Genomic DNA, 23,925 nt, shown 5'->3' with positions numbered 1-23,925 from the left:
ATGTGTGCTTGTAGAGAAGCAAGAGGATCAGCCATCTACATCTTCCCAATTCGAATTTAATCAGGTGTTAAAGAGTCTCCTCTCTAGGAAATATATTCGTTTTGTTCAGAAGCCACGACTTGATGATTGATTCATAACAATGTATTTAAAAACGTTTTTTGGGCGATAGTCCCGGGTGAGTTACGAAGCGATATGTGCCAAAAACGCTTCAGAGTGTAAATTAAAGACATATATCATAGTGCGTAAGTTTTAAAATTTGAGGTGTAAGCCAAGCTAAAAAACACAAGTTCTGGACGTATATACCCTAGGCGGGCGTTATTTTTTTTAATTATTTTTATTTTGAACCTTTTTTTTTTTTTTTTGCTTGAAATCATATTTTCTCAAATAGTAATTGTAATACTTTTTTTCTTCATTATTGGTTATTAATACCTTTTTCAAAAAAAAATCATAATATTTTTTTCTATATATTATAGGTTATTTTTTTAAAATTTGTTTGTTCGATAATTGAAAGTTTCACTTTTGCTTATTTTCTTAGTAATTATAAAATTAAATATACATGAGACTATGCCCCTAGATCCATTAGACTTATGCCCCGTGTCTCGATGCTTACGTATCGCTCCGTATTACATAAAACGTCACGTCTCACACCCCACCTTTAAAACATTGATCCATAAGATAGCAAGCAGGATAATTGGTGATCTACCTACAACAAGCTAATCCATTAAAAAGAGCTGTCTTTTGTAGGGATACATAATCTTTTCTTTTTATCTAGATTTTTGGTTGAAGGGGGAGGGTGGGGGTAGTAGAGGGAGCCCTTGAATGCTCATAGCTGCATGTATAACCTTCTAGAGAGCACATCAGAATAGTTTTGTTAATTGTAAATTAATTACAAATTATATTCTCTGTAAAAGAAGTAAAAAAGAAAGATTTATATACATATATATTTGTTTCTCAGTCCTCAATTTTGTGGCTCAAGTGTCACTTTACTTTCTGTACTGCTTGGTTATATATGGAAGTTTATCTCTTGTAATGTTTATGTGAAGAAAAGAGATTTCAATTATGCAGCTATTTCATATCCTCACAAGTTGTGGGTATTTTGATTTGGGCAGGGCTGGGCATAAAATATTGAAAATTGAATTATCAAATCAAATCGAAATTTTTGGTTATTTGATAATTCGGTATTTGGTATGTTATTCGGGAGTAAAATTTTAGAATTATGGTATTCGGGTTTGAGTTTGGTATGAGCCATTAGTACCATTTGGTATTCGGTATTTCCCGAATACCAAATTATTTACTTAATGAAGGTCATATATCAACATATCCATTACTCATTAGTACAAGTCCTAAGAGAAAGTTAAAGAATAAGAATGAATAATCGAGATATATGTCTTTTAGTTGTATCAATTTGCTTTTCTTGATGTCTTCTTACTTGTTGATCTTCCATTATATCGTGCCGCCACATAAAAAAAAATTAGAAATGATTTTAGAAATAGTATTAACTGTGCAATACAATTGACTATAACTTCAATATGGTATTACCATATACCGTACCAAACCGAAATTTAAAATTTTGATATTTGGTATCTACTTTTAACTACCAATTACCGAATCACCAAATCCGAAATTTGAGAAACCCGAACCGAGTATCGAATGCCCACCCCTAGATTTGGGTATATAGGAGAAATGAAGAAGAATTTGGGGGTGTTTTGATTTTGGTATATTATTTGGGTGTTAGTGAGTGAGTTAGATAATTATTTGAGCGAGTTTTTTTTAATCCGAATGGTCTTTCTTTGTGGGTTCAAACTAAGTGAATAATCGAGTAGATGCATAGGATGATGACACGTGTCCGTCTGTTAGTGTGAAAGATACAAGTGCTCCACTTCTTGAACGACAAGGTCTATGGTGTCTCAATAGTATTACAAAGGTAGTATTACAAAGGTAGTATTACAAAGGATATACATATATCATTTTCGATAGTTCAGGTGTATATTTGTCACTTTTTCCTAAAATATAATCACAAATATTTATTTGCAAAAGAAACATGAAAATATATAATACTTTACGCGCGTCTTCAGATATTCTAATTATTGATACCTTATTTATAAATTGTGATTTGCTTATTTGATAAGATCGTAAGAATTGAGAAAGTTTGAATAGTTTTTCACAAACTCTGAAGTTTTCGTAATTATGAAAAAGAAAAAATATAACTCATGTTACATTGAAACTATATTTGGTATAAAATTATGCATATTAGACCATTCCTTAATTTCATACAAGTAATTACCATTTTTTATATATTTAAATTAATAATAGTTATTTTATTAAGTAAAAGACATCAATAACTAATATTTGGCATGATGCATAATTAAAGAAAGTTATATCATAATATCACTAACCGCTCCAATTCGATTTCTCTTCCAAAATAGCATGAGAATCAAATCTTGATCATATTGATACAATTACATGATAAATACCATTTTCTAACTCTGCTTTTCAATTCTAAAAAACATAGAACAATGGGAAAATGTACTTTCTTCTTCCTTGTTTTTACCCTGTTTTTCTCCAGTTTTGTTGCTTCAAGCCTTGGAAAAAAGCAAGGTGATGTTCTTGGCAAATTTTACAAGGCCAAACAAAAGAGTTCACCCTATGGCAAGAGTTATTTTAAGGCGGCAGACGTTGAAAATGTAGAATTAGACAAAGTTATTCTTCCACAAGAGGGATCAAAAGCAAAAGATTGGATCAATAAATTGCCTGGACAACCACCAGTGAAGTTTCAACAATATGGTGGTTATGTTACTGTCAATCAATCTGCTGGTCGTGCTTTATATTATTACTTCACTGAAGCTGAGAATTCTGAGTCATTGCCTTTGCTTCTTTGGCTTAATGGAGGTATTATATACATACAACATTTCTCTATATTTAATTGTGTCATACTGTATAGTTTTGATATAACATATTTTTTTTATTCTGCAGGTCCTGGTTGTTCTTCTATGGCATATGGGGCAATGGAGGAACTTGGACCATTTAGAGTTAACAGTGATGGAAAAACATTACACAGGAATAGTTATGCGTGGAACCATGGTAATTAAACAAAATCATTCCCTTTTTTTATGAAATTTAAGTTAATAATTGGTAATTATTTGTGAAATTATTGTATTAATTTGTTCTCCTATTGAATTAGCTGCCAATGTGTTATTCTTGGAGTCACCTGCTGGAGTAGGATTTTCATATACAAATACAAGCAGTGATCTCAATACAACTGGAGATAGTAGAACTGCTAATGATAATGTTGTGTTTTTACTCAATTGGCTCGAGAGATTTCCCGAGTACAAGAACAGAGATTTTTACATTTCTGGTGAGAGTTATGCTGGACATTATGTACCTCAATTGGCACATGAAATTCTTAAGCATAACAAGCTAGCGAACAAGACTCTTATCAATCTTAAAGGAATAATTGTAAGTGATATGTCTAATTTAACCCGTCTGTTACAACATGTTAAATTACATTAACAAAATTAAATTGTTGTAACTATAAATTGCAGATTGGGAATGCAGTGATCAATGATGATACAGACATAATAGGAATGTATGAATACTTTGCATCTCATGCACTGATTTCAGATGAAACTTATCATGACATCCAGAATAGTTGTTTCGTCCAAAACTACAACGAGAGCAAGTGCAATAGTGCAATTGCAATTTCAGACAACAATATCAACCATCTTGACATCTACAACATCTATTTTCCCCTTTGAAAGAATGGAAATCTCACGAAATACCCAAAAATACTGACAGTAAGTGTGACAAATATCTACATTCTATCATGTATAAAATAATGCAGAAACAGTGATATTAAGTTAATTGTTTATGCAGCCATTGCAGATTGACCCCTGCTCGGCGGATTACATTTATGCTTACCTGAACAGGCGGGATGTTCAAGATGCACTCCATGCCAATGTTACTAACATCAAATATGAGTGGGAATCTTGCAGGTTATTAGCACTCCAACACATTAATCCCATACAAAAATACAAACATGTTCAATTTCCAATTTTCATTAGGCTTCAATGCTCATAATTCTTTTCTATTTCAGCAATTCGCTCTTTTACAATTGGAAAGACAGCCCAGTTACTATAGTTCCTCTCCTCAGAGAGTCTTTGGAAAATAGTGTTCGAGTGTGGATTTTTAGGTAATTTTGTTCCTTAATTATTATACTAGTACTTCTTTTACTTTCTGATCATCTTATCACAAAATGTGTTACTAACAAAAAATTGTACTTGCAGTGGTGATACAGATGGAAGGGTGCCTGTAACTTCTTCAAAGAGATCTATACAAGCAATGAACCTTACAGTAGATCAACCGTGGCGTTCTTGGTTGAATGGAGGAGAGGTAAAAAAACAAAATATGCTCGTCAAACGACTATTGCTCACCAGTGTTTTTAACTTAATGAAATGAATAATTTTGTTTGGATAATTATATGTTGCAGGTTGGAGGATATGTTGAGACATATAAAGGAGGTCTAACATTTTTAACAGTAAGAGGCGCGGGACATGAAGTCCCAAGTTATCAGCCTGCTAGAGCCTTATCCCTTATTTCTCACTTCCTTTCTGGAACGTTACCCCCTGGAGATCATTAAACTAGCACATCCTTTATTTGTGTAATTAACAATCATTTTACGAGCTTTCTTAGACATAGTTTAACACAACATAATGTGATCACTTGATCTATCTTTTGACATATTTCTCCGTCTCTTTTTATTTTGGAACCTGTTGTTTTGTGAATCAAACGTGTTAGGCAAACTGCAGGTACAGAAGCAATAATATAAAACGTTTGAACAAGTTGAAATTCGTGGCGATTCAAGCATTAATTGTACAAGGTCTTGCATTAGTAGAAATGGCAATCAAATGTCAAGTTCTGAATATTGTCACACTTAATATAGCACAAGAAAACGTCAAATGTTTAGCAATATCAGGGCAACTAGCATAGTCAGTGTTGAACTATAAACTATTAAACTGAAAGATGAACTACAAAAGATACACTCTACTAATTACTATATAAGAAGAGTGAATAAACATCCTCTTTTCCGTCGACACGTGGCAAAAAAAAAAAAAAAGGGTTGAACTGGACCCCATCAAAAAGCTACAAATGAATAAATTGGCTGAATTAAATGGGGGTATTTTTGGTATTTACTAGCTTTTGCTCCTTAAAACTTTTGTATGTCAATGCTTTATAATTGTACCTTTTCTTCTTTAGACAAAAAAACCATCCAACATCTCCATAATGACACATATATCCATCAAATCTACTACTCTTTAATTACTTAAAGTGGGCCCCACTACCTTTCTCATGGCGGCTGACCAATAGTTGTGTTTTTCTTTATTTTAATTATCATGTGTCACCATTTTTCCTTGATTACATATTTTTAAAATAAAAAATAAAGTAGTATATATAAATAATTAACAATTTAGTATGCTTAAAAATAGTAAAAACTACATAAAAAGTACTACATATTATATTACAATAATTAACAATTCATTGACACTTTAAATTCTATCAATGCTATATAAATGACGATAAAAAAGGCAACATATAATATTTAAATATATTTAAAAATAATATAAGTAATACTATACTCATTTTGTTCCTTCACAGGTTTATCTCTAAGCTTTTCCTTTCCTTCAGATATTCACCATACACTACAACAAATACCAAATTTTTATATTTAGCGGTAATAATATAATATAAATATATTTATAACCAACACTCTATATATATAAATGCCGATTAAAGGTTTTAGCAACTCTAAATATAATGACTCATGAATTGCCGCTAAATATGATATTGCCACGAAATATCTCTTTTGCTTATAATTTTTTTTTCAAATGTCAGAAATTATTTCAGCTAGAGAAACGTTTGTTGAGCATAAAAAGTGGTGATGAGGATACTATTAGACCTGTCATCAATGAATTTTCCACAAATATTCACATTGATGAAAGAAGTATCTTGAACAAGTAATGTATCATATAATTAAATTATTATATTTTGAGCTATTTCTTTGAGATGAGATATTAAGAGTAACATTTTTATTTTTTCCAATTTACGTGTAGGTTGTCCATAATCAATGAGTGTTTTTCCAAGGATTCTGTGGAGGAAATTATTGAATCATTTGTAAGAATTACTTTTTTTATTAGAAGCTACTCCTTTCTTCAAATTTATTATTACATGATACTTTTAAAATTTTGTACCAATAATCATTGCATACTAAGTTAAAAATTCAAATTTTTATAAATTTATTTTGATGTGACTCATAGCATAATGATTTTCCTTTTATAGTTGTCTCTAATTACTTGTCCATTTTGACAAATCAAGAAAGAACATTTTTTTTACCTATTATACCCTATCTCTTGGGCCTCCTATGAAACTACCAGGAAGGAATTTTTGTCTACCAATATTGGAAGCATCTCTTTCTCCTTGCCTCAATAAATCAATAATTCCTTGAAAGGCTTCAACTCTAAATAGATCTTGATTAAATGAAACAAAATCTAATCTTTGTGTCTCAAGTTTGATATATTGGTCAACTATGTATTGTTGAAATAGCCTTCCAGAATGTAAATATATTACTATATAAGAAGAGTGAATAAGCACACTCTTCATTGGCCTATCACAAAGATGGCCCACCTACTTTTATATACTCCTCTTTCATTATATTTTAGTTTTTCCTTTTTAAATAGTACTAAAAAATAAATTTAAAATATTACAAATTCGATTAACTCTCGAAATTTTACGTGAATTGTTAATTAAGACGAAGGGAATAACATATATTATTTGAAAAATTACATTAAGAATACCATAAACCACAATAGTTAACAACTTACAATATTTGAAAAACATATTAACTCTCAAAATTGCACATGTGTCACATAAATTTGGACAAATGGAGTAACATATATTATTTGAAATTACGTTAAGAATATTATTAATCACAACTTAAAGTATTTAAAAATAGATAACATATATTATTTGAAAATAATGTAAAAAATATTATAAATCATAATAATTAACAATTTAACGGATATTGTGCCCGTGCTTGCATTTAGAAGTGAGAATGTTTAGGAGCTTAGGGTCAGTCAGTCAATTGACCGATTTGCCCTTCTTCTTCAACCTCTATTTACTACAAAAATAGTACTAAAAATCAATTTAAAATATTAAAAATTTGGTTAATTCTTGAAATTTCACATGTATTGCATAATATAATAGAGTGAGTAACATATATTATTTGAAAATTATATAAATAGTACTAAAATATAGTTTAAAATAGTACTAAAAATTTGATCAACTCTCGAAATTTCATATGTACTGCGTAATTGAGATTGAGTGAGAAATATATATTATTCGAAAAAATAGAATAAATATGTGATATTATTAGAAAGAGCTTTAATATATATTTTAAAAATTGTTTTGTCTTCCGTATATGATTTTCTGCATATATGTGGAGTTTTAAAGTTTTTAACATTTTAATATAGAAATATGATTATTTGAAAATTTTAGTACTTTCTTCATTTAAATTTTTCCATGTTTTTCTTTTAATTTGTTCTAGATTTAAAAATTACATAAAAAGTACTTAAAATCACAATGTATTAATATAAGATATTAAAAAAAACATAATTAAAAATCATAAAAGAAATTTTATTGACTCTTTAATTCCATATTGAAACAAATGAAGCTTGTTTGAAAATAACATAAAAAGTACCGTAAATTAAAGTAAAATAACAACTAAAAATATTTAAGAATCATATAAGAAATTTAGTTGAGTTTCATAAAAGTACCTACGTCACATAAAATGGAACAGAAAGAGTAATATATATTATTTGAAAATGATATAAGAAGTGCTATAAATCACAATAAATTAACAACTTCAAAATATATTTAACAAAATCACATACAAAAAATTATATAACTCTCCAAATTTCATCGGTGTCACATAAATTGAAACAAAGAACTACTCCCAATTTATGTTACTTACTTTCCTTTTTAGTCAGTCCCAAAAGAATGTCACGTTTCTATATTAAGTAACAATTTGATTATAAAATATTTATTTTACCCTTGATGAAATAATTTACAGTCATACAAACTTATATCATTCATTTTGGACGACAAGTTTTAAAAGTCTTCATTTCTTTTTTAAATTCCGTAGCGAATCAAACTACCTCACATAAAATGAGACGGAGGAAGTAATATATATTGGGCCCGCGCTGGCGCGGGAACCTAATATCTAGTATAATGAGAAGATGGAATAATAAAATGAGTCTAACATTACTTTTTGAGCCAAATCTCAATGGTTAGGATTCAAATTAGAATGTTGAATATTAAACTTGGACTTCATTTTAACCAATTTTGAAGCAAAAACATGTTTGAGAATTAGTCTTTATTATTTATATATAAACCACCCTTATATTTCAACTTAAAAAGGGGACAAGTGCACAAATAACCAATTTTGGAATCTTGAAATAATTGTGGCATTCACAAATATATGAGCTTAACCACTTCAAAATCAACTTTATGCATATGCAATTGAAGTCATAAAAATTTGCCTACGAATTTATAAAGTTTCAAATATATATGTTCGAAACTATAAATAACATTCTTAAAATTTAAACTACGAATCTTCATTCTTACTAATATTTTCAAAAAAATTCTAATAACGCCCTTTAAAATTTAGGAGACTTGGAATACAAAAGTTTTAAAGGGTGGCTACATCTTAAATAGTATTGTGAATAGGCTAGGGAATGAAATTACTTGTAAAATAAATGAAAATACAAAAGCCTCACCTCTTCCGTCTCTGCCCACACAACCGGCTATAAGGAACATGGACCCCAGTGCGGCGGCGCCTAAACTCCGGCAGCCGTCCACGGCAACCGTGAAGAGCAAAAAGAAGAAGACAACATCAGAAGCTCTCAGCCACGACGTTCTCTGCATCATCTTCTCCTTTCTCGACTTAGTCCAGCTCATTCGCTGCTCCGCCGTTTCTACTTCTTGGTACGACGTCAAAGTTTGTTATCTGATGATAACAGTTGCATTTAATTTGTTCTGCTATTTGCTTAAGCCAATTACTGACTGACTTGCTTATTTTGCCCTTGTTTTGTCCTGTGAAGGAGTAAAGCTGTCAACAAATTGAAGTTGCATCAAACAGAATACTTCAAGCAGCAGCATAGTGATCCTAATGGCCTCATTGACGCATCTTTCTCTCAGAGATCATTGAGTGAACAAGCGGAGCAGCTGGCTATGGAACAACACAGATTGGCATTACAAAGGGCCCCTGCTAATGTTATTCAGTGGAAAGGTCATTCAGTAGGGTAAGCATTAAGATATCCATTTCGATTAGTTTTTCTTCTTTTCCATTGCAAACTTAAATAATGGTGATTCATGATTTATACTATGATCAACTATTTGAATATCTCATGGATTTAGTGCTTATTAGGGATATTTTGGTGTTAAATATCAGACTGGAACAGTTACGCACCTTATTAAAAAAAATTTACTCGAACCATCACATACCTTTTAAAAAAAATATTCAGACTGCAATGGTCCTCACTTGGTACAAAGACATAGCTAGAAGTTTTGACCTGTAAGCTTTAAGTTGAGAGCTAAAATGAAGAACATCTAATGAAACTTCAGCCTGAGGATAATGTGTTACTCTTCCCCCTAGTCTTTATAAGCAGCTTCTTTAGCTTTACATATAAATCATAAAAATTCTTTAACGTGAAAATCTTGCATTAAAAATCTACTTCCACAGTTTTGCTTTTGTTATCATGGAATCAATCAGTTTATCATTCTTTAGATTCAGTATCATATGGCATAGCATTTGGCTGCTAATATTTGTTAGCGACTTAGAAGTCAATCTCAGTCACTGTAAATCTCATCACACACATTACATCCTCTCCGTTTTGACTGAGTTCACTGTCCTGACTCCCATTGCCATATTAGATTGACTTCCTAGATATAAGCCGAATCTTCAGATAGAAGAAAATGTTTCCTTGTAATCACCCTAATAGAGATATTTTAATATAAGCAGTTCAACACTTCTAGTGCACTTACCTATTTTCTTCCAATATTAAAGTGATATTCGTATCTCAAATATGTGGGATGAATTTTCCCCTAATATACAAGATAAAATTATTGAAGGATATGGAAAGATGAGGGAGAACTAATAAGAGTCTATTTAGCTAGTTCCTTTTCTCTCTCCTTTTTTTTTTGGTCTAATCATTCTGTCACGCTTCCCAGAAATACCAAATGAACTTCAATTTCCTCCTGATCCACATAAGGTTAGCAAAGATTTTGAAAATTTCACCATAATAATAAGTGTTTCTAATTTGGCATTAAACCTACATATTGTGCATTTTATATGATCTTTTCTCTAACTTCAATTGCTACTAGGGTAAATCAGTGCAGAATGAAGATGGGAAAAGTCCTTACTGGTGTGGGTGACAAGGTAGGGTCGCTTTTTACTATTAAGAATTATAAGAGTTAAAATACTTTACTGGTTTCTTTCCTTTAGCTGGAAAGTGCAAAATTTTATTACATTACCTACTAGGAAAATCATGTATGTTATCCATTTTCTCCCAGTAAGTTCTATGAGATAACTTTTGAACCTTTCTCAATGATCAGAACTTGTTGACGTGGGAAGCATAATGATGATGCCATGCTTCTGGTTTGATTGACCAAAATGCTTAATTATGATAAGTTCTGCACTCATACTTATACATGAGGTTTACTGTAATAATACATGCGAAAGTATGATTTCATTAGAACTGCCTCTCTTCATTTCATCAAATCCTCCTCCTAATAAGTCTTCCATGATTTCTCCTTTTCCTTCTAAGATACTTAAATTCTGCAGTTGAAATTAATCTGTATCATGCATAATGCTTGTTTCATTTGCATTTGTTAGATTCCCCATATTTGTTATGTTTGGGTGGCATAGTCCCATAGATTTTCTTTGGGCTTTTGTTGTCTATCAATCATCATGGCAAGAAAGCTTTATGATAAATCCAGTGCACAATGTGTGGCTGAGCAGCCTGGGAGCTCCGCGGGTGCTAGGTGGAGAGACATTCTTGTGCCTAATAAGTGAAGATGGCTGTTGTCTGTTGGTTTTGTAGAATAAATTTGGATAAAGTGTAACAGTTATACATCCTTGATCATCTTTCCTTTTTAATTCTCTGAAATATGTTGTAGGTATTTCTCTTTCTCGAGTTTATTGTGAATTGGATATCTTTGACAAGTGTTATTGTTTCTCTGAAGTACTACCACATCAATCGCTATCGTGTATCTTGTTATTCATTACTTGTATATTTTCTCCCGGAAAATATTGATATTCATGAGCATGACTAGTCTTTTGCCATTGGCCACATGTCTCTGCATGCCTTGCTTACAGCAAAAAGGACACAGTTTTAAAGTTACATTTTACACTTTTTTGATCCAGGTCATGCGTCTCTGGTCGGCAGAAAGCTGCAAATGTTTGGATGAATATTTCCTTGTCGATAAAGCCCCCTTAATTGATTTTGATTTTGACGAGGGCAAGGTGAGTTCAATATACTTTACATTTTATTGTATCTTGTATGGTAAGATTAGTTATATTAATTAAACTTTGATCATGTATTACTAATTTTATATACCTTATTTGATTTATTGTAAAGTTGTGCACTTCTTCACTTTAAAGAACTGTTAGCTTCACTGCATGCTTTTCGTTTCAAACCCTATGGATCTCGTCGCTTTTTTTTTTCTCTAAGCTTTTCGCTCTTAAAGATACTCACAATAAGAGGATGAAGAGTGTGAAGGAGTCGAACAGTATGTCCTCATTAGACAACAACATGAGATGTAAGACTAAGAAGTGCGAGCTAATACTATGAGGTCAATTAACACTATCACTGGAAACAATCATTTTACCACTGCAATGCCGAGGAAGGGAGGAACTATTGTTTTCAAACTAAAATTGTATGCATTTGGTTTGGTATCCTCTAGCAGTTTTCTCAATCAAAATTATTGTGCAACAACTGGACACACTGCACATTTTCATGAAGTTTTACCTTTATTGGCCCCAAAGCCATAAAGTTTTATAAGAAAGAGCTCATTTATCTTCAGGGGTGGTACAGGTTTGTCCTGGTTGAAGTTTCCTCTTTTGCACAATAAAGTACATAAACAAGTGGGCATTAAACTCATTGCTACATTTTAACTAGGACATTATAGGCAGCAGTTTAGATTAAGACAGTCTTTCTCTGTAAGTTGTAACACTTTTGAACGGGAGCTACACTTTTGTTGTAGTATACCTGTGGATATATAGACTAAAGTTACCAGTTTCAAACCAAAAAAAAACTCATTGCTGCATTTGCTTATTTTACACCAATGACAGGATGAAGTATCTTTTTTGGCCTCATTAATCAGGTCTAACATACACTTTCTGTATATGATATTGGAAATGTTTTTGTACAGGTTGTTGGTTTAGTTGGCACCCGTATATGCATCTGGAATCGTACAGAGGCAAGAAATGTATTTTCCTCACGTGAGAACTTATTTACTAAGGCCCTCTGTATGCGGTGTGTAACCTCTTTGTTATTCATCTTTTTTTCTTTCGTAAAAGTTCCATCAGCAATGAGGGAAGAGGCAATTTCAATGTCGTAATAACGTCCTTTAAGAATTGACTTACAGTATCTTTTTGATAAGTTAATTGGCTTACAGTATCTTAACTGTTCTAGTTTTGGCTAAGATCTCTATGTCGTCCATATGAAGAAGAATCAAACATTTGTTAAATGATGAAAGTAGTTTAAACTTTTTTTGGGACTTCATTTGATTAAATGGTGCTAAAGGGACACCACCTCAGATCCCCTTGATATTGAGATTAGGCTTGTGAGAAGACCAGTAAGCATGTGTAAAGTTTTGAATTACTTGATGCTCTCTGTTTTGTTAACTGTCATAGCTCCATGTTTGAAAATCTGTGCTGCTTATGTGGTCTATCTTAGAGCTTAGGATGCTTCTTTTGTAGTTTGCTGATAGTAATTTCCTTGCTTCTTTCCAGTTATGTAGATCCTGAAGCTGTGATTGGATGCGAGGATGGAAAGGTTCGTGTATTTGACCTATACAGCAGAAAGTGTACCCAAATAATAAAGTATGATTCTGTTTCACGACTTACTTTGCATGCTTTGTGCACTAGTTGAGAAAAGGTTCAAATGATTTTCTCCTGGATCATTGCCTCTCTTGCACAATCATGCACATAGACAATAAGAAGTTTTTAATCATTGCTCTTTTGCTCACGTGCACATAGACAATAAGCTGTTTTGTGACGATAATCTAAATCATAATCGCTTTAATAGCTAACACAGAATTTATGCTTCTCTCTGCTAATCCCTCTGCCAGCACACACACACACACACACCCCTCCCTCCCCCAAACCACACAAAAAAATGAATCCTCTTTTTCCACTCTCCGAACCACTCTAAGGGTATTAATGGCCAGTGCCAACAAATTGTGATTTCTTCCTCTCTCCCTAACAGACATGCAGAATTGGTGCCTTCTCCTTCCTCCTGTCCAACCATATCTTTTGCAGTGTTTTTTTCCTTTCTTCAACCTTTTGATCCTAAAATAATGTTCAAGACTAATATATAACTAACTTGTTTAGCTCTATTTCTTGCAGGATGCATCAGGGGCCTGTTTCTTGCTTAGCTTTTTCTGATGACCAATTGCTTGTTAGTGGTTCCTCCCTCGGCACCCTTTCACTATCAGATCTTTCTTCTGATCAGCGAGTTGTTCTACTGGGATCAACCTACTCTGCAGGTTTGTTAAATATATTTTGTCAGATCCACAATACACTCATAACTTATAGAACAATGCCTCTACATCCCTTGCCACTGATTTTTCTTTCCTGAATACCCATGAACACATAATTGGCTTCCTCAAGTCATTATCCTTGGGCAGATCCCCATAATTTGAATAACAAGCTTCTGCACCCAAGGTTGTGGCCTAGTGGTCAATGAAGTGGATTAAGAACCATGAGGTCACAAGTCACTTCCCAGCAAAGACAAACACATTTGGTAATTTCTTTCTATTTGTCTAAGCCTTAGTGTACAGTACCTGTGCTGGTGAGTGGTGAGACATAACAGGTACCCCGTGAAATTAGTCGAGGTGCACGCAAGCTTGCCCGGACATCATGGATAATAATAATAACAACAACAACAACAAGAACAAGCTATGGCATTTTACCTTGGACAGATCCCCATAATTTAAATAACCACACCCAAGGGTGTGGCCTAGTGGTCAATGAGGTGGGTTGAAAACCATGATGTTTAACACAGTCAAAAACACTAGGTGATTTCTTCCCATCTATCCTAACTTTTGTGAATAGAGTTACATGGTATTTGTTGTTTGAGGGAGGTGGCAGATATGCCGTATAATTAGTTGAGATGTGTAGCCGTAGATTTTCATACTGAGCCTGCTATACAGATTTCTTCTCATAAGAAGTGTTTTCTTTACTTCTAGTTCAAAGGGTATCCTTCGCATTTATCTAGTCTCCTTTTTAGCTTTGCTGGAAGAGAGAAGAGAAATGTAACATAAACTAGGAGGCTGTCTAGGGAACATATGGTTACTTTATGCTGCATTTGGCACTTTTAGTTTTTTCTAAATGTTTTTTTTTGGGGGGAAATCTGACAGTATTATGTTAATGACACAGCATGAGAACCCTAGAATCTATATTTTATACTTTGTAGAAAGTCTTCTTTATTTTTTTTAGTTGTAGAAATTATTTTCTGGTTTAGGTTATTCAAACTGATGTCGAATCAGTATCTAGTGAAGGCTTCCTAGCGTCAATCTGTGCTAGGAAGTGCACAAATGCCTTTACATGCTTTACTAAGTAGATTATCTTGGATGTATTTCTTTTAGAATCTTGATTCTCTTTGTAATCGAAATACTGATTTATTTTTCTTTCTATGCTTCTCAAATCTCCTGCCACAGGGATCAAGACTTTATGTTCCACCTCTAGCTAAATTAAATTATTTTTCATCTTTCTTTTAGAATGTTGATTTTCTCTTTGTTATCTGATTTCTTGTTTGTTTTCTTTTTCTGTTTTTGAATCTCTTCTGACAGGGGTCAAGACTTTGTGTTTCAACCCTAACTCCTATATGGTATTTGCTGGATCAACTGCTGGAAATGTGTCTTGTTGGGACCTCAGGTTTGCAGAACTAACTAAAACGTGAACCAACATTCTTACATGTGTTTTTCTACGGAACCCGGCCTTTCTGATCTTGTTCCATGCTTCTGTGCAATAACCGGTGTTTTTAATCCTTAGACAGTAGCTTTATCAATCCCTTTATATGTTGTTGCAGTTAATTGTAAATTAGGGATGTCTCATATTCGTAAATTTTTCTAGTCTGCTTATGAGTATGACAAGTTGCTCTATCTTCTTTTTTTGATGACTGTGGTGTTCGGGTCAGCTTTCGCGCACCTCGACTAATTTCACATCCCACCTGCAAAAAGTTGCTCAATCTCTTCGTATAAGATTCCCCCAGAGTTCATTCTTCACTATTTAAAATTTTAAATATAGTTTCTGTGAGATTTGACTTATTGTAAATGCCACTTTAGCAACTAGTACAAGAACTTCAGAGATTTCAAATATAGGATATTTGTCACACCCCGAGCCTACACCCTGGACGTGGCCGCCACTCGGAGACCATCGCTGGCCCCAAGCGGATCCTTTGCCTGGCTTACTAAACTCAGCGGAAGACTTAACTCAACAGAATAAACTCAATGCAATAGTTTAAATGATAACATCTTAGCCAAAATGACAACTTATGTCTCAAAACAAAGTATCTGCAAATACATAGGTGAGAGACTCAATACTAACTGTCTGACTGTCTATGAAGCCTCTATAATACTGAGATGAATGTTGGGACAGACCCCACAACATCCTAATAAAACAAAACTAGGAAAGCGAAATAACAGAGTCCTCCGGAATGCAAGGAGGCTCACCACTGACTCTGGAGTACTCAACTGGATCAACGGTGTGCTGGATGCTGATCCTGGTTACCCGTGTCTGCATCATAATAAGATGCAGGCCAACTGGCATCAGTACATTGAATGTACGAGTATGCGAGTTGGAAAGCTAAACAACAACTTAAGCTTGAAAGGAGTACAAAGGAACACTTACCTTGGCTCTGTTTAACTCATGAACAACTGAAGTCAATATAAAGCAATAAGACACATGCAATATATATAAAGCTTGTAAAACAGTGTAAACAACTTAGTTTGTTAAAGATAAATCAATAACAAACTCAATTTTACTTAAATATAAAAGTAATATAACTTTTGTGGGAGATTCTCTAACCGACAACCACCACTATGAGCCTAAGTGGTGATACAACGTCTTGCCCACACTGCCAGAACTGTCCTATACTTTGCCGTCATATAGAACGCTTAACTTAGTGGATCCACTAGTCTATGCTAAAAGCATTTTAAGGAGTCATCTAAAAAGTATGATCCTTCACTACCCATGATAGCTACATGGTTTATGGAGACTTGAGTTAATATGAACTCGCATCCCCATATCGGTGCTCAATACTACTCCCAAAATATACTTAGCTCATATGTTTGTAAAAACAAAACTCTTTCTTTGAATTGAGGTAATTACTCAAAACTTAGCTTAAAAGCTCTCTTGGAATCGATGTTCCCTTTCTTGCTCAAATGTGAAAACATTTATAAACTCTTTGGGAATACTTAGTCCCCTAATAACTTTTGAGAAATGAACTCAACAATTTACTCTTTACTTTACTTGAAACTTGAGCCTTAAAACGAAGTTTAAACGTTTAATAAAAACTCTTGAAAACTTTAAGAAACTTTGCTTTGACTTGCTTCTTAACTTCTAGACTTGGCTCTTAACTTTTTTGACTTTGATCTTTTTTTTTTTTGAAACTGGTAAGGTTGTATTCTTCAGCATTAAGTACATGCTGGCCACCACCAAAAAGTGTCAATTACAAACTTCCTATCAAATCTACAATTTGATCTGTATCTACTATACACAACTGTTTACACCAAAAAAGTAGAGATACTATACAATTCCATTTGACCTTGTGTATGGAATTGGATCTATTGTCGAAACATCTATTGTTCCTTTCCTTCCAAACTGACCACCATATACATGATGGTATTAACCTCCATCATCTCTTCTGGCTCTTGGTACCTCCTCTCCTTACCCAGCTCTTCAACACGTTTGATGTACGTTCTGGCATTGTCCAATTCAGATTTGAGATGCTAAGGAACAAATTCCAGATTTGAGCAGTGTAATTACAGTGCAAGAAGAGGTGGTTGTTAGTTTCACTTGTCAAATTGCATAAAAAACACCTAGGGACTAGCTGTCTACCCTTTTTCTGAAGTACTTCTTGTGTTAAACAAGCTCTCTTTATCACTAGCCAAGTGAAGCATTTCATTTTTGTAAGAATATCCCCCTTCCAAAAATAGTTCCAGAGGTGTTTTGGTCTCCCTGCCATCACCTGGAGACCTCTTCTGTAAGCACTGTTGACTGAGAAAAGGCCATCTTTGCTGTGCTTCCACAACATCCCGTCTGTGGCATTTGTGTTGATGGTCACTCCGCCTAGCATCCCTAATATCTCAGCCACCCTTTCCACCTCCCAATCATTGAGAAGTCTTCTAAAAACTAGATCCCAGCCCTGTTCAGTCCAGCAATCACCAGCATTGGCATCAGGATTTCCACAAATTTGAAAGAGATCTCTAAGAGGGGGATTGGTCTATCCAAACATCCTTCCAAAATTTTGTTTTAGTGCCACTTCCCACCTTGATATATAAATTTGTCTCCATTTGTGACCACAAGTTTCTAATTGATCTCCATGCACCCACACCATAAGGTTCTGTTCTGATCTCTGTACACCAAGGGTTTAACTCACCATATTTAGCTATGATCACCTCTTTCTAGAGGGTATTTCTCTCTTCAGTGTACCTCCACAACCACTTCTTAAATAGGCTCTCATTTTGTAGTTTCAAGTTCTTAATTCCCAGCCCCCCTCTGTCTTTGCTAAGTAGAGTAGTTTCCCAGTTTACTAAGCTATAGCCTTTTCCATCCTTGTTGCCTTGCCATAAGAATTTTCTCCTTAGCTTATCCAGATTTTCCACTACTTTTCCTGGGATTGGGAATAGAGACATCACATAAGTGGGCAGAGAATCAAGAACAGAGTTTGTTAGGATCAATCGTCCTCCAAGTGAAAGATATTGAGCCTTCCATCCAGAAAGCTTCTTTTCAGTTTTCTCCAAAATACTATCCCATATTTCCAAGGCTTTGTGATTGTTACCCAATGGCATGCCTAGATAGGTTGTAGGCAGCTTCCCAACACTACACCCTAGTATGCCTGCCATCTCTTTTATCTGAGGTACCTCATTCACAGGGAAGAGACTACTTTTTCCCCAGTTCACTTGCAATCCAGAGACTGCTTCAAAAAGTACCAATATCACTCTAATGTAGCTTATCTGTTCTTCTACAGGATCACAAAGGATGATGGTATCATCTGCGTAGGGCATATGACCAATTTCTCTTTCTTCCCCTCCTCTGCCTCCCACTTTGAAGCCTTTTGATCCATCTATTTTGTGTAGCAATCCTCATCATAGCATTAAATCCCTCCATTGCTAGGATGAACAGGAAAGGGGAGAGAGGATCACCGTGTCTCAGTCCCCTTTCTGATTCAGAAAAACCCACAGGTTCTCCATTCACAAGCACAGAGAACTTGACAGTTTTGATGCATGTCTCAATCCACTTCAGCCATTTGTCCCCAAAGCCCATCTGGCTAAGGATATTTAAGAGAAAAGACCAATTTACATGGTCAAAAGCCTTTTGGATATCCAGTTTGCACATTAAACCAGGGCTTCCTTCCTTTATTCTGGAGTCAATGCATTCACTAACTATAAGTGCAGCATCCATGATTTGTCTCCCCTTCACAAAAGCCATCTGATGTTTGTTGATCAATTTATCCAACACTTGTTTCAATCTTTCAGCCAACATCCTAGCAATGAGTTTGTAGACACCCCCTACTAAGCTGATTGGTCTAAAATCCTTCAAATTGGAGGCTCCCGCTTTCTTTGGAATTAAAGCAATAAAAGTTGCATTAAAACTCTTTTCAAAAACTTGATTGGAGTGAAAAAACTGAATAGTTTTGATGATATCTTCCTTCAATAGGGTCCAAAAAGTTTGGAAAAACATCATTGGGAATCCGTCAGAGCCAGGTGCTTTCTCGTTTGCACACATGTTTAAGCTTCCCAAAATTTCCTCCTCCTCAAAGGGTCTTTGCAGCCACACCTGCTCCTCTTCAGTAATTCTTGAAACATCTAATATTCTTTGATCAGGTCTCCACCCTTCAGTCTCTTTGTAGAGGTTTTTATAGAATTCCTGCGCTGCTTCTTTAATCCTGATTTGATCCTTAGTGATTTCACCCTCCACCTCCAGCTGTTCCATTGAGTTGAACCTTTTATGAGAGGTTGCAATCCTGTGAAAAAATTTAGTATTTTTGTCCCCCTTTTTTAGCCATTGGATTCTAGATCTCTGTTTCCAAGCTATCTCTTCCTGCTTTGCCACTTCTTCAAATTCCATACCCAAGTGAGTCTTCTGTATCAACTCGTCGTCAGTGAGTGGCCTTTGTTCTTGAATTGTTTCCCAGCTTGAGATTTGGCTCAGGATATCTTCCTTCCTTTGCTTCCAATTTCCCTTATTGGTTTTGCTCCATTCTTTAAGCTTTGCTTTCAGCATCTTTAATTTTTCGGCCAGAATATATCCTGGTCTTCCATTCACATTGAAGGATTCCCACCACTCTCTAACTTTTTCTTTGAAACCTTCAACTTCTAGCCACCATGTTTCAAATTTAAAATATGATTTTCCCCACCCTTCATCACCACAAGACAGCATGATTGGGTTGTGGTCAGAAGCAATCTTTGGAAGACTACATTGATTTATCTGAGTGAAAGTTTCTCCCCATTCTGCACAGTGGAGAAATCTGTCGATCCTGGAGGAGCAATTATGATCCTCCCAAGTGAAAGATCCTCCAAATAAAGGAGGATCTACCATCTCTAGATCTTCAATGCAAGATGAGAATTCTGTCATGGCACCATTTTGCCTGTTGCAGTTTGTTCTCTCTGAAGCAAACCTGGTGACATTGAAGTCGCCACAGACAACCCATGGTCCATTAATGCTAGTTTTCATCTGTAGAAGTTCTTGCCAGAGCACTCTTCTGATCACTGTATCACAGTCTGCATAGACTGCAGTAATACACCAATTGAAGTCATCATGTATTCCAGAGAATTTCCCCGTTAAGAATTGACTCCCAACCAAAAGCAATTCCCCCCTCCAAACTCTCTTGTCCCATAAAATCATGATTCCACCACTACTACCCTGGGCCTCTTTCATTAGTACCCCTGCCCATCTATTATTCCAGATGCTTTGTAGAATGTTGTCAATTTGTCCATTCAATTTAGTCTCAACCAAAACTATTATATCAGCCCCCCATTGCTTCAGTAGCATTCTCACAAGCTCCCTCTTATTCTCCCCGTTTAAACCCCTTACATTCCAAGAGAGGATTTTTACTCTCATTTTTGTTTCAGAGATAGAGTCCTCCCATTAGATCTCGGTTCTCCATCTTTGAAATTCACATCAAAAATTAAATTTCTAATTTCTTTTGGGATTGAGTTGATTGTATTGTTGCTCTTTTGACCCTCTCCTGACATCTTTTCCTTCCCTGTTCTCTGGTCAAGTTTCATCAACAAGGCGTATGCTTCTTTTTGGCATCCTTTGAGGTCAATTCCAAAGTGCTGGCTCAAACTGATCATGTTAGCTTGGACCCATTCATTGGCTGTAGCTGCAACATCCCTTTCTTGATTGCTGCTATCAATTTGGATTGGTACCGGTTCTGAATCTGCATACATGACGACCATTGCATCAGAGAAATCTATCTCCTCCTTTGTTCTCTGTTTTTTGCTTTCAGCAGTCTTCTGTATAGCCAAATTATCTCCCTCTTTAAATTTTTGTTTTTGTTTCTTGCCATTCTTCTTTCCCCTCCCTCGCCTTGCTAAAGGGATCCCTCCCATGCCGAACTCAATTTCTCTAGCTCCATCGAAATTCACAAAGTTTCGATTCTCTGGGAGATTCTTTTCCATAATCGCTTCAATAAAAAGGCTCTGTAAAGTTGAGAATTTCAGGGCCTGATTTAATGGCTGCAGAAGGGATGTCTTTGGGCTTCAAAGGAATATCCTTGGGCTTTCCTTTAGTGAGCCCATTTGAGAGGCCATTAGAAATTAAATCATGGGCCCCACTTATATTCTCTCTACGCATGTAATTTCTAGGGCACACCCAGTGGTCCTGTGAATTCAAAAATTTCACGTGTCCAGCCATATACATTGAGTTTCGATGTTCCTGCTCCATCTGCCAGTCTCCCATTTTTGTGTAAAGCTTCTGACCGTTGGGCCAAGATGTTTGACGATCTGAATCCTGGTTCAATTTCCACCTCTCTAGGCGGCGAAACCTCTTGCTTTTTCCGGTATAGTGCTGGTTGCTTGCACCATATCGGAAGGGTGTAGATGAGGTCACCGTCAGCCACTTCAATAGATGTCGGGATCTTTTCTTTCGGTCCCCTAACTCTAATCCTTGCCCATCTTAGGTGGTTTTTCAGCTCGGTTTCTTCTTCATTCTCAAGCCATCCACCACATGCATCCCCGATCTCTTTCGTCATCTTTGAGTTCCATAAATGCAATGGAAGACCCAGCACTCTGATCCAAAACCATTCAAACCTGAAGGTTTTCGGCAGCGCACATGTGGTCGGCGACCACTACTCAAGGTTTAGGCACTGCCCTTGTCTCCTCCATTCCCCCATGAGGATTTGTTCGGCGTCTCTTCTTGTCTGGAACTCAAACAGAAATAGGAACCCATTCAAATCGTACACCTGAAGGTTGAGGACTCCATTCCAGGTTTGGTTTGCCTATCTCCTCACGTCGTTTTGAGTAGGGGCTTCATCTCCACCAGAAAACCTTCCTACCAAGCATCTGCGGAGCAAAGTATTCTCCTCCTGAAGGCAATTCTTCATCGGAGCTTTAGCTTGGATTTGTTGGATCCATTTGTTGTTTGTAACAGCTCCTTTGTAATGGTTGTAATTTCCATTTCTAGTGAAAGGTTTGCTTATAAAGCCCCCAGCTGCGGTGTTCACTGCCTTTGTACGGGAAATTAAATTAATGAAGCTTTCAATTTTTCCTGCAATTTTCCCCCATCCCTCATTAAAAGTGTTTTCTGGAATGATTATGATAGTTCTGCTATGACCATTGACAGATATGACTGACATAAATCTTCCATATTTATTGAACTTTTGAGAGCAATAAATGTAGGTTGAGACATCCCAACATGTCACGACCCAAAATAGAAACTAATATACAATGAATAATAGTATAAAGTCAACTATAGCACTTAGCAGGTGATAAGAAACCACAACATGAACAAGTGACAGTTGAAGCAAGTACGTAATCAATCACAATGTCAAGCACACACACGAGGACGAATGCCTCCACATCACACTCGTTTGGGAAATGCGTTCATTGAGATTGAGTACATTAAGTTAATTCAATATCTTTTTCCTTTAATGTTACCGTGTCGGAACGTGACACTTCGATCCAATTATACCGTGTCGGAACGTGACACTCCGATCCAAAAATACCGTGTCGAAACGTGACACTCCGATCCAATAATATTATTAATTTATCATTTATTATCACCACTTTTCAATTCATTAATAACAGATTACTGGGAGCCAATCTTGTCTCCAACCCAACACCACTATCTACACTCAATTCCAACCCAACCTTAATTATATAATAATAATAATAATAATAATAATTTTTTTAAACAATTCTAAATGTTTAAAATGGGTTTCTATATTTTTGGAAAATATTAAGATATCATCTATATAGACAATTATAAAATTAGTATAAGGTAAGAATATATCATTCATAATTTTCTGAAATTCAGAAGGAGCATTTTTCAACCCAAATGGTATCAGAGCCATGGACTTTTAGTAATTATAGGTGTTATAGTTCAACACAGTTTTCTATATGAATATCATAAAGAGAAGGTCTACTGTTAAAAACAGTAGAAAGGAAGAATATGATATACCACAACACCTAGATCTGCTTAATAAGTGGACTATACCTAAAATATCGCCTAAAATAATATATCAGATGGGTACTTTTGAGAAACTTGGTTTCAAGCAGGTGGTTAAAACCACTGAAGAAACCATTACTATTGATAGTGATAATCAGACTTTTAGATTATTATCTGATAATGATTTAGCACCCTATAAAGATATTTATAGATTTATGCATATTGGATTGGTACAGGTGGCTTTTAAGCCCCTTACTTTGCGTGGTTTACCTGAAAGCTTTATAGCAGCTTTACGTGATGGTAGAAATCATAACTGGAAAAAATCCCTTATAGGGACAATTCAAACTAGTCTTGCTTATGGACCAGTTTATTTTAATGCATATCCTAATCTTCAAATCTCCTTACAAGATGAGAATTCATTAAGTTCTCTTATGCTAAATGTTAAACTTCATGGTTATGATTATATGCCTGGCACTGAAGTTGTTTGCATATGTTACAGGATTTATTATAAGTTATTACATACTCTTAATCCTATGTGCAAATAATTGATTTCAAAAATGAAACGATATTGATTGAAACAAATTTTGATAAGTCTAAGGTAGTCACTAGAAGACCTATCAAGTGGGAAGAAATTGATTTTCCACAAGAATGGGTTATTGAAAATGCTACCCAACCCCAAAATAATATTAATACTGAGATTTCTGAAATTGAACAGTTAAATGACGGAACTGTTAAAATTAGATTTCATGAACCCA

The 23,925-nt window shown here is 34.9% G+C and overlaps 1 protein-coding gene and 1 pseudogene across 1 annotated transcript in view; both read left to right on the top strand.

The window, feature by feature from the left end:
• The first annotated feature begins 2,501 nt into the window (after positions 1–2,501).
• Positions 2,502–4,636, top strand: LOC125872656 (serine carboxypeptidase-like 40; annotated as a pseudogene).
• Positions 4,637–8,822: 4,186 nt separating this feature from the next.
• Positions 8,823–23,925, top strand: part of LOC125842712 (F-box/WD-40 repeat-containing protein At3g52030) — a 32,326-nt gene continuing 17,223 nt past the window's right edge. The window contains exons 1-8 of the mRNA XM_049522042.1: positions 8,823–9,036; positions 9,153–9,353; positions 10,435–10,489; positions 11,477–11,575; positions 12,484–12,587; positions 13,067–13,156; positions 13,682–13,821; positions 15,127–15,211. Of these exons, the coding sequence (XP_049377999.1) occupies positions 8,867–9,036; positions 9,153–9,353; positions 10,435–10,489; positions 11,477–11,575; positions 12,484–12,587; positions 13,067–13,156; positions 13,682–13,821; positions 15,127–15,211 (944 nt within the window). The 5' untranslated portion in view covers positions 8,823–8,866. The remainder of the gene's footprint in view (positions 9,037–9,152; positions 9,354–10,434; positions 10,490–11,476; positions 11,576–12,483; positions 12,588–13,066; positions 13,157–13,681; positions 13,822–15,126; positions 15,212–23,925) is intronic.

This window comes from Solanum stenotomum, chromosome 1 (assembly GCF_019186545.1).
Source record: "Solanum stenotomum isolate F172 chromosome 1, ASM1918654v1, whole genome shotgun sequence".
Taxonomy (NCBI): domain Eukaryota; kingdom Viridiplantae; phylum Streptophyta; class Magnoliopsida; order Solanales; family Solanaceae; genus Solanum; species Solanum stenotomum.
The sequence above is the reverse complement of the archived record's forward strand: the minus strand, read 5'-3'. Positions and strand labels throughout refer to the sequence as shown.